This window comes from Podarcis bocagei, assembly GCF_964188305.1.
Source record: "Podarcis bocagei genome assembly, chromosome: 1".
NCBI lineage: Eukaryota > Metazoa > Chordata > Lepidosauria > Squamata > Lacertidae > Podarcis > Podarcis bocagei.
The window spans coordinates 80972860-80985153 of NC_138125.1; the positions used below are offsets into that span (position 1 = coordinate 80972860).

Genomic DNA, 12294 nt, shown 5'->3' on the forward strand with positions numbered 1-12294 from the left:
TGTGCAAAACAAACCCAAGACTATCTGCCCAAATTTTATAACACTCGACAGGGTGATGCTTGCTTGTAAAGTTGGGGGCGGGGGTGAATTTTGTTATTTTAAAAATTATTACTGATACACAGTAATCAAGGGAAATGTGTTTTGGGTTACTTTTAAATGATGGAAAACTTCTGGTGGCACAGAAAGAGATGTATTTATAGAGCCAACTTTTTTCAAACAACATGCCCCTTCTTTATACAAAATCTTGCTTCATTTCTGGGTCTTGACTTTTGCCTTGTGGGAAGGGCAAGGTTATTTTCTTGTTTTGGTTTAATCATTTACTTGGGTTTTATCTTGTATTTTATTCTGTGAACTGCCCTGAAATCTTTTGATGATGGGTGGTATATCAATTTTTTAATAATAATAATAATAATAATAATAATAATAATAATAATAATAATAATAATAAATTATAATTCTTGTAAAATTGCAAAAGCACCTCAAAAGAAGACAGACTGTAAGCCCCTCCCCCATGAAGTGACTAGTATTGATTTACTATTATTTTTTCATGAATGCTTATGGGCTTGTTTCCTCCATTTTTACAGCCATTATTAAATATTGTGTGTGAAAGGATCCCAGCTTATCTGGAACCACTGGTATCCCCCCCCCCCAAGTCTGTAGTGCTTCAAGTTGCTGTTGGAGAAAATTCAAAAAGCTTCCCCCATCAACTCCCCTGTTGACACAAAAGACATTGGATTGTATCCAGTGAAGTATTGCACTCAGAATAATGTCTTTCCATCCCTACACTGGAACTTGCTTCCCCCCTCTCCTTCTCCGTGTGTCTGCCCCCTCCATCTGCTTTGGTGTTTCCAAATCTTCCAGAGCAGATTTGGGGAGTACCGCTCCGGCGGGAAGGTAAATGGCATTTCCATGCGCTGCTCTGGTTCACCAGAAGCGGCTTAGTCATGCTGGCCACACGACCCGGAAACTGTCTGCGGACAAACGCCACCCCCCTTGGCCAGTAAAGCGAGATGAGCGCGCAAGCCCAGAATCGTCTGCAACTGGACCTAACGGTCAGGGGTACCTTTACCTTTTAGGAGAGGAGAAGGGACGTGGGTGGCGCTGTGGTCTAAACCACTGAGCCTCTTGTGCTTGCCTATCAGAAGGTCGGTGGTTCGAATCCCCACGACGGGGTGAGCTCCTGTTGCTCGGTCCCAGCTCCTGCCAACCTAGCAGTTTGAAAGCACGAAGTGCAAGTAGATAAATAGGTACCTTTACCTTTACCTTTTTAGGAGAGGAGAGGTAGGGGATATTCCATTGTGCAAGAATAAATTGTTAAATGTGTGCAGTGACTTAAGTTGGGTAAATGTTAGGGGATTTTTCTTTTTTCATGGGACCACACACTGAACTATGCAACTCTTCATAAACAGTCTAAACTGAGTAACAATTCGAGGGGGGGGGTAGTTTCCCACTTTTCTGATAAATTTGCTTCTAGAAATTTTGTGGGGGAACTGTCTGATAGCTTCTGCCTTGGTGCTGAACTTATTAAGCTCCTTTTTGAGTTAGGTTTCTTTGATAGAGGTTCAGACTGTCTTCCTGTCTTTGCTATACTGTAGTATGATAACCCAAAACAATGCTTGGCATACGTAAGACTGTCACTAAAAATAATTCATATTTTGAGATGGAGGCATGGATGAAATTGCTCTACAGGAGGTTGTATATAATAACCAGCTTAAAGTATAGGCTGTTGCAGTTTAAAGAAGGGGTGAAAACCGGACTCTGACATCTGTTGTAGCTCTGTGCATAAATGATTCTTAAAATAAATTTTAATTTTCTCTTTCTCCAAATTTCAAACATTGTGGACAACATGCAGAATAAAAAAGTGAAATGAAACTGCCTTGATTGATAGCTGAGATGTTTTGAGTTTTTTCCACAAAATTTGTGAATAGAAAAGATGGTGAAATGGAGAAGACATTGTGGGTTTTTATTGTTTGGTGTGTTTTTTAATGCCAAGGAAATGTACTATATTTCCACCCCCTGCTTGTGAACTGAATGTAGGACACTTCTACCTCTTTCTTTTGTTAATGTAGCAGTGTGCATTTCTATAGTAACATATGGTATAAGATCTAAAAAGTATTTTACAGTCAATAAAGCATTACCAATGGCAGTAGATAGTTATATGATTATACCCTTTGCATATTGTGTTTCTAGCCATAATACAACAATGAGCTTTGCAGATTCAAAATAGATGACACAGAATAGGGAAAACATAATTTTAAGAAAAAGTTGTAGCCTTTGACAATTCCTAATACCATTTGGAAACTACAACACAAGTCATAGTGGTTCATGAAACCTAAGCTGCCTTTCCAAAAGTTTTTATTCTACAAAAGTGACTTGCTGTAGTCACAGGTTAGGCATAAAAAAGAGGAAGGAACAGGAACTGAGTTTCTTTGACTTCTTGTTTTGGATGAATTTCACACCTACATTTTTTTTCCATGGGAGGGAAAGAAAACCCTACTATGCGACTGTGTGCTTGCGTGTGAGGAATTCAAAACACACACACACACTGTTCCAGGATGAAAGGAGTAGTCTTCCTTTCTTTAGAGGACTATATCCGACAAGTTTAAACTCAGGTTAAATACGAAGGTTCATTGCATGAAAATCAACATTTAATCTATCTTTTGAAGTTAGTGATCAATGGATTTCAGGTGTTCTACAGTAGTAGCTGCCAGTGGAACAGGGCTGGGTGCAAAACACAAAGTAGTCTAAAGATGTTTTTGTTAAGTAGTCATTCCAAATAATAAAAGAAGCTTCTCCCCTCCCTGCTTTTTGAATGGCTAGGGATGAAGTTCTATGCATGCTTCCTTGGAAATGTTGCACTGAATGCAGTGGGTCTTTGTTTGAAAGCCCACTGGTGGCATCCCTGAAGCAGGCTCTTCTGAGGGTAGAAAGGGGCAGGGCTGGCCTAGGATCCACTGGATCTTAAACAGGCCTCAACTCACCTTCTGTGGATGCAGCATTGTCCCTGTGGCAGGGGTGGGAGTTTGGACAGAGCCTTAAGTCATACATGTGAATGGCTGAGGCTTTCTTCAAAATGTCACTGGTGTACCAAAATGAAGAATAATATTTTGGCTCCACCTGTTCCATGTATTTGCCATTGTAACAAGGTAGATTAATCTTGCTGACTTAGTTCTGAGGGGAATAATATATTTTTCAAAACCCTAAAAAGTAACCTCAAACCTCCCCCTTTTGCTCTGCCCCTCTCGCTTTCATATCAGAATTAGGTAAAGGTAAAGGGACCCCTGACCATTAGGTCTAGTCGTGACCGACTCTGGGGTTGCGGCGCTCATCTCGCTTTATTGGCCGAGGAAGCTGGCACACACTTCCAGGTCATGTGGCCAGCATGACTAAGCCGTTTCTGGGGAACCAGAGCAGCGCATGGAAACACCTTTTACTTTCCCACCGGAGCGGTACCTATTTATCTACTTGCACTAGGTTGGCAGGAGCAGGGACCGAGCAACGGGAGCTCACCCCGTCGCAGGGATTCGAACCGCCGACCTTCTGATCGGCAAGTCCTAGGCTCTGTGGTTTAACCCACAGCGCCACCCGCGTCCCTATATCAGAATTACACCCCCCAAAAAAGTAACTCTCTGCAATCTTTCTCAGGCACAGTTCTCCTCCATAGAAGGTATTTGTCATACAGGGGCTACTGATTGGTGTTTGGCTGCTCCACAATACTTAAAAACCCTTTCCCTTGGTGGCCTACCCATATCCAAGCATCTTTGAACAACTTTTTTTTTGCTTGGGCATCCCTTTGGTGACTGAGGTCAAGCTTGTCAAGATGCTGTATCCCATAAAACCTGAATACTGGGTGGTAGCCAATTTCTTGTTCAGTTATATCTCCAAGTAGGTTATCTTACGCATTGGAAAAATAAGACACTATACCAGTTTCCTCTGCAAACTGTAGTTTTTAAATGCAAATGCGGGTCTGAGCCTCTTTGTAAATGCAGATGTGTTCTGAATAGGCAGCTAATAGGTATGAGCATGTATCTCTGATTACCCCAAAGGCATAATAATCCCAGTCTTGTTTGCAGCAGACCACATCCTCCCATTTGTTAAAATTTATTTTTCTTGTGTCAAATAAGCTTCTTAGCTACATTTTCCACAGAGAAGAAACCAAGCATGTGTGTGGCCTTCCTGCATGGTGACTTGAAAAGAAAAGTGCCCTTCTGCCATAGTCTCCACCTTGTGCCATGCCTCTCCAAGCAGAATTTGCCTATTAGGGACGTTTGGAGCCTTTCCAAGTGATTATGCAGTTGTTAAAAGTTTAGAAGTTATTCCTTAAGGCTATGCTCCTGCCGAAGGGCATAATATATTTCCCCAGCACTGAAACAGATACCTATTTATTTTTTTGAACCAGAACATTCGCCCAGCAGCATGGATGAATTGTAAGAGTTGGAAAGGACCTTCAAGGTCATCTAGTTCAGTCCCCCCCCCCCCCAAGTACAGGAGTCTGGGTAATGCTTCCTCTGTCCTGAAAGTAGACAAGAATTGACAGGTATGGAATTCCAGCAAAACACATTACAGTCATCCATATTCATTGCTGGAGTCCGCTTTGAGCAGATAAAAGGATTTTCACCTTTTATGCATAGGGCTGGCTCATCATGGACACAAGTATTTGCCATGTTAGATGTGTGTTGGACCACACATCAGGAAGAAAATGCTTCAGCAAATTTATGGCTTTTCATTATGTTAGCAGACAGAAATGAATGTGGAGCACATATCTACATAGCAGGCTTTATCAACCGCCTCCAATTTGTTCTTGGTTATTGTTCCAAAGGCTTCATTTCTTTCTCCTGGGCTGCGTTCTCAGAACCCCTCAAGGTTAAACTGGATGTTGCTGAAGAAGGGCATAGGGCCTGGTAGCTGCCATGTGGTATTTTCCTACCTACTCTCTGGTATTTTCTTTTTCCTTTAGGAAGCTTTTCTATACGCTTTCCTTGGAATGCTGGGCTGTGTGCAACAGTACCTTAGCATTGGGTACTGAATGCCTGTAGAAGGGGCAATCCTTTAGTGTGGGCATCTTTTACTTCTCTAACTTCATTTTGAGTGTATCTCCATTTCCTTATACATGAATATGATTCTTTTCTGCATTGCTCAATCCTATGTGCACAGACAGACAGGACGGAATAGAATTACCGTATTTTTTTGGTCTATAAGACTCACTTTTTCCCTCCTAAAAAGTAAGGGGAAATGTGTGTGCGTCTTATGGAGCGACTGCAGGCTGTGCAGCTATCCCAGAAGCCAGAACAGCAAGAGGGATTGCTGCTTTCACTGCCCAGCTGTTCTGGTTTCTGAGATTCAGAATATATTTTTTCTTGTTTTCCTCCTCCAAAAACTAGGTGCGTCTTGCAGTCTGGTGCATCTTATAGAGCGAAAAATATGGTATTTAACACGCTTTACAGCTATGAAATGCTATAAGGAGCTAATATAGTTTCTTGATACAAATGCTACATTACCCCAAAGACTTCAGTTTCAGCAGAGCATGTGCTGTGACAATGTGACTGCATCCTTTCTGCTTGTATGATTTGCAAAGGAACCATGTATTTATATCTTCCCTTAAAGACGTAACAAATGTGTTTTGGTACAAGTTTTAGGAGACTGAAGCCCACTTCATCAGATGCATGATGTGAAATATTAGTTAGCTGGTATATAAAGGAGAAAATTGTAAGGTGAATGTCAAAAGTCAATAAGGAAAAATTGAGTCTAAAACAATTACAGCATAAATATATGTTCAATAGGCATTTTAATAGTGGCATATTGGTGAGGATTTACTCAGCATTGCTGAGATGATTGTATTAACACCTATGGCAGGGAACCATTCATTAAAAACAATCATTGATAGGACAGATATCCTGGCATTGAAAAGCTAATTTACACATGATAAAAAAGCTAAAATCTTTTGTCTCTGTTTAACCCATAAGTGATGGCATTGAATTTATTGATGGATTGTAATTAAGTTCATTTATGTTACCCCCCCCCCCATTCCAGAGTGGCTACATTAAGGTCTGTTATGGCCTGCCCTGAGAAATTGAAATATTCTCCCAAGTGCCATTTCCAGGGTCTGATTTGTGTCCTTTACTCCTATGTGGAGAGACTGGTTCATCTATTTTGTGTAGAATGCACAAGGGCATTGTTGACAGGCGAAGTCATAAATCACACTGGAAGATGAGCAAGTGAATGAACCACCAATGTTGTGGATGACATTGTTGGGTCCAGTTATGGTGTTACCACTAGACGCTGGGAGAGATTTGTCAATTGGCTTTGCTGTGGCTTTTTGGTGATTAGCTGTTTTAGGTTGCCAGGTGGTGGGGAGAGGGGAGGTTGTCTATATGCAATTATGGCCACCCCCCTAAAAATATTTCCCATTCAGATTCATCAGAAGGGGAGAAGTATGAAATTGGAGTCCATTGGAGTCTTCCTACCAGGTGAACTAAACAGTGATAGATCAGATGGGATCAAAATGACTTTGAAATGTTATTATGCTACAACTTCAACAAAACATGCACAAATGAAAAAGCAACACATGCAAAGCCATTGGTTCTTATGCATAATGGTCCCTTAGCTTGCTAGCTCAGGTGACTTCCAGTTGCCTCATGTATAGGTCAGACCAGGGGTCAGCAGACTTTTTCAGCAGGGGGCTGGTCCACTGTTCCTCAGACCTTGTGGGGGCCCGGACTATATTGGGGGGTGGGGAGAATGAATTCCTATGCCTCACAAATAACCCAGAGATGCATTTTAAATAAAAGGACACATTGTACTCATGTAAAAACATGCTGATTCCCTGACCGTCCGCAGCCTTGATTGAGAAGGCGATTGGGCCGGATTTGGCCCCCGGGACTTAGTTTGCCTACCCATAGGGCAGACCATGGGCCATATTTTTCCTCCTGCTTTTCCCTTGCACTTAGTTACTTTCTAGCTAGTTTCTCAATCCTGGGTCTTCCCCACTCCCTGGCACTTACTTTGTCCTTCTTCCATGTGTTTCTCCTCCCCCACCCCTGCCCTGCATCCTGTATCTCGCCAATTGCAGCCTTTTTTATCTCCCCAGCCAGCTTGGAGTGCTTGTTTCTGATTGGCTTCCTAGATCTTTGTCTTCTTGGTGATAACCTCTCCCTCAGTTCTTTGCCTTGCTATTCCAGATTGATAACCAAATTTGGTCCCACAACACAGCACACTATGTCATGTCTTGCTCCTTGGTTCCTCATTTAGACATTTCTCAAGCTGTTCTTACCCCAGACCCCATGTTCATCACCTTGCCTAAGCAACTGTATGTGGTGAGCTTGACTTATCCTTATTCTGCCATAACTGCTGCTAGCTCAGAGCCTGTGTTACTCTCAAAGATTCTATTTCCCCATAGTGTTAAGTCTCCTCGATTTCCTCCTATAATTAATCAGAAAGGGGGTTATTAGATATGTTGCTCTATTCCTACACATGCTGTATCATTTTCTCATTGGTTTAAGGGGCAGTTCACAACCAACCACGCACACATGTACAGTGGTACCTCTGGTTACGTACTTAATTCGTTCCAGAGGTCCGTTCTTAACCTGAAACTGTTCTTAACCTGAAGCACCACTTTAGCTAATGGGGCCTCCCGCTGCTGCTGCGCCATCGCCGCACGGTTTCTGTTCTCATCCTGAAGCAAAGTTCTTAACCCGAGGTACTATTTCTGGGTTAGGGGAGTCTGTAACCTGAAGCATATGTAACCCGAGGTACCACTGTATACACTACCTTGCAGAGGGGTTTGCCAGCTGTCTGTACATCTTCCCCTTTGAATGCTTCAGAAAGCGTTGCCAGCCTAATATGATAGTGGCTGCATATTCCTGTGGCAGTGTTTCTTTTTATAAACTTGCAAAGCTGCAAGATTCCTTAGGGGCACATCTGCCCTTCAAACTACTGCTTTTAAGCAGGGATAATTGCCCTGGTGGTCTCCAAGGAATCCTAAGGCTGTAATCCTATGCACAGTTACGTGGGAGATGGTTCCACTGAACTTGGTGGGACCTCAGAAGGAAACCAAACTTGGGTCTTGCTGCTAGAGCTGTTGCAGCTAGAGTGCTGGGAGTTCTGCACGAAATGGTCAGATGCCGTCTTTTAGGTATTATTTGATTACCTTGTAAAATAGTGTGGATTGAGAAGGTTGCAGGGTTGTTGTTGTTGTTTTAAATATACATGGAGTTGAAATTCTAAAGGTAACACTAAGCCAAAGATGTAAAAGAGAACATGGACTGAATATTGGAAACCTAACCATATGATGAACTTCAGTACAAGGCCAAATGCACAACAAAACAGTCATGCATAATTCTTATTCAAGTCCTGAATATTTCAGTCAAAATATTAATTAATCCCAGTTATAAGATTGTATTGCAGTATAGATGAAAGTTGCATGGCAAAACACCCACCTTCATTTTAAAAACTCATTTTCTGATTTTTTTGTGGCTTTTAAAAGCTGTGTTATATTTTGAACATTTCCTTGTGACTTATCTAGAAGACAAAAAATAAATCACAACAATAATAAAGAAAAGCAATTCGATGATAGTATATATTTTATTGTAGTATGTGTATTAGATGATGTTCTTGGAGTTCACTAACAAAGAACTGGATCTCAACTCCATGCATGTTAGGAGTCTGAAACATCAGCTGAAGCTACAAGCCTCTTGTGGGGAAAGTCAGCAATTGATTAGTAAAGACATCTAGCAGCTGTTGCTTGGACTTGTGGAATTGCTCGAAGGCCTTGAAGTGACAAATAATTTGCCAGAGAAATGTTCTGTGTTGGATTACATTAGAAAGCTGCTGAACTGAGCAGATCCTGAATGAAATATTGCCGTTTGTAGAAGTTAGTGCCCTCTTCTGGAATATTGGTATTCCATTAAGTTAATTACATTAGTGTTAACTGCTGTAATTGGTAGGAAACAATCTAATGCTGAGGGGTCATCCCTTTGTTATATGCAACTATCTAAATAAAGACAGTCATGCTAATAGGTATCCCACTTTATTTACAAGGTAGTGTGGTTAAAGGAGGTGGTATTTTTCAGGACGCTTTTTAAATTGATGTAATACACTTGCATATTACGAAAGTGTGATTTTTAAAAAGCATTGCTTACTACACGATTTCCAACAGCAACCATTTATCTGTTAAGAAACATCATCATAAATATTTTTCATTCCCCTGTACAGTATCTTACCAGAAAAAATAAATATATGTACTAAACTGAAACGCAGCAGGAACAGTGCCTGTCTGATTTTTAGTGGGAGAGAGTTCCACTGAGGTTGGGGCTGCCATTCGCCCGGAATTTCCCAGACATAGCCAGAATACAGCAGTCAGTAACAGTGTCTGAGCAGAAATAGCTTCTGGGATTCTGGGAAAATCTGGGCATATGGCAAATTTCCTTAATTTTTTTCAAAAACTTCATTTTGTGTCCAGATTTTCACTTTTTGAAATATAGCAACCCTAACAGGTGGGCTGACAGTACTGAAGACATGACTTGTTGTTTACATGAGTTGTGCCTCTGTTCTATGGGGAACCACTAATAGTGTTCTCCCCACAAAATGTTCTCAAAATGTCCAGCCTGAAACGTACATAGCAAGGTTGTCCTTAATATACCATATCCAGGGCCTAACCTGTTCATACTAGTACAAGAACTATGAATCTAGCCCAGTGGCAGATTGGAAGCAATTTCAGGTCTGTTAATGCTTGTGTCATTAGTTGGCGGTTGAAGCAAAACACAAAAAGTCCTGCTTGAAAAACGAGTCAGTTTGTCATTGAGTAAATTGAGTTTGGAGGTATTCAGTTGTAGGAATGATATGGAGAAAAAAATACACACTTTTTGTCTTTATCCTGGAGGTGGTTGGTAAGTTTCCACTTACTCTGGCTTTCAGAGTTGTTTCCTGGGCATTAATTTATCAAACTTATCAAAAAAAATTGAAACTAAGTTGGAATTGATGAAAGAACTGGTGGGGCACAAAGATTATTAAAGGCAGTAAATGTCTGGAGGCAGTGCTCTTCTTTTACCAAATGATTACAAAGTTTGTTGAATGTTTAAAAACAATATAATATGTGGCATTGTGCTAAAAGCCATAATAATGCCAAATAACAAATACTTTACTTGAATGGAAATCATAGAATCATAGAATCATAGAATCATAGAGCTGGAAGGGACCCTGAGGGTCATCTAGTCCAACCCCCTGCAATGCAGGAATCACAACACTGATGACTGGCCATGCTGGCTGGGTCCAGCAGAGCCCCAGGTTCTCCATCTCTGCTCTAGATGTCTTCACATTCTGCTTCTCGGCCTTCCAGAAGCATCCGACTAGCCACAGTTGTATAAATCGGATAGTGGATTAAGTGGACCCAGCAGGGCTCTTCCCACACAAGCCTGAGAAAGCCCCGCACGACTCTTGGGTGCTGCGCAAGTGCACTTACACTGCTCATTACAGAGAAGGAAATGCTTCCCCTCTTGAGACCCATCTTTACCTCTGGCAAGCCTCAACACTTTCCCTCTAAGTTAGCGACTTTTTTATATATAAAAAAGTTTTGTTTGTTTTAATTATCCCTTTCCCTTCTCGTTTCAAATCCTATCGTGTCATGTTTGTAGGTTCTAAGCAATCAGCAAGGACTTACTTGCCCTAGTTTTTCTTTGTAACTTGTACAACACCTATATTACATGTAATATAGCGCTTAGGCATCACTGCTCTGTTTTTAGAAGTGGCGGTTTACCATACATAACACTTTATTGTTCTTCCTTTCCATAGCTTCTCCCCTCCTGCTTTTTGCTAACCGGAGAGATGTCAGACTGGTGGATGCTGGAGGAGTGAAGATGGAATCAACTGTTGTTGTCAGTGGCTTAGAAGATGCTGCAGCAGTGGACTTCCTGTACTCACAGGGTGTTATTTACTGGACCGATGTGAGCGAAGAAGCCATCAAGCAGACTTATTTTAATCAAACTGGGAACCTGGTGCAGAACGTCATCGTGTCAGGTCTGGTTTCCCCAGATGGCTTGGCATGTGACTGGATTGGGAAAAAATTGTACTGGACAGACTCTGAAACGAATAGGATAGAAGTTGCTAATCTCAATGGAACATCTAGGAAAGTTCTCTTCTGGCAAGACCTTGACCAGCCAAGAGCAATAGCCCTGGATCCAGCTCATGGGTAAACACCCCTTCTTTAAAATTTTTGCATTGGTTTGCAGGATTATGATTGTTTTGATAGGATTTTTTTTGTCTCTACAAAAAATATAATCTTGTTTCAGTTTTTATTTTCTCAAGGTATTTTTCTCTGAACATACGTTTAGATTTAAATACATCTTGTGAAGGAATGGCAGGCTGTGGAAGAGTGCCATGACTAAAGTGCCAAAGAAAATGTTAAAACAGTCTCATTTTTCCAAGTTAGGCTTCTCCTAAAAGCCGAATGTTATTAATTTTTTAATCTCCAGTTAACATGACCAGTTAAAGGTGTTTAATGAAGTTTTGTGTATAAAAGTGCAATTGGTTCAGTTATGCAAATTTTAATGAGTTCTCAAATTCATCAAATGGCTTGAGGTGTCTAATGCTCTGTAAGCTCTAGCAAGTAAAAGAGGCTGTTTATTTTTATTACCCCAAAGATCTGAATGTGCCTAAGTACCCTCTGCATAGGGAAAGAATCAGCCAGGTATCTGCAAGCTACAGATTTCTTTAAACTGAGGTTTTGTTTACCTGGCACAATTGTGCTGGGGTAAATGGTTAACTGTTACAGATCATTCTGCTAGCACCTTAAATGCATTGTTTTGTTACACGTGATGCAGTTGGTAAAAGAGGCAATCTCAGCTTTGACAAGGTTGTAATATAAATGAACAGAAGGCTGGAACAAGTGTGAGCAGGAAACCAAACAATTAAGTTGTTGAGTTTGGTTTCATTTCAGATCCAGGTCCATCAGGGTATTCTAACATTTTGGTTCAGGCACAGAGCTTAAAAAGAGTTCAAGAACACTGTTAGATACTAAGATATATAAGCTAGGCGCCAAATAGCTAAGCGGAATGCCTAGTCGCCGTGTTTGGGCCAGACAGCTCAAAAGTCCTATTTTCAATATGACTTTTTGGCTGCTGAAATTCATTCTGATTGTGCAGATAAAATATCATGGATAGAATTCTACAGGATGTGTTGATAATGTGTGAAAACAGTCAAGATCCAAGGATCCCCAGGCATGCACCTCCAGATGGCAGAGATGTAAGACGCCATCCTGGTGCCCAGGCATCTTCACTTGGTTGCATGTGGTCAGTAGCTAGG

The 12294-nt window shown here is 41.1% G+C and overlaps 1 protein-coding gene across 2 annotated transcripts in view; it reads left to right on the plus strand.

The window, feature by feature from the left end:
- LRP5 (LDL receptor related protein 5) overlaps nt 1–12294 on the plus strand; it is a 123959-nt gene that overhangs the window by 20817 nt on the left and 90848 nt on the right. Inside the window, exons 1-2 of one of the 2 annotated variants that reach the window (XM_081197524.1) lie at nt 6419–6467; nt 10786–11182. In XM_081197524.1, the coding sequence (XP_081053650.1) occupies nt 6434–6467; nt 10786–11182 (431 nt within the window). In that variant the 5' untranslated portion in view covers nt 6419–6433. Of the gene's footprint in view, nt 1–6418; nt 6468–10785; nt 11183–12294 lie in introns of those variants that run through there. The other variant, XM_081197523.1, reaches the window with a different exon arrangement.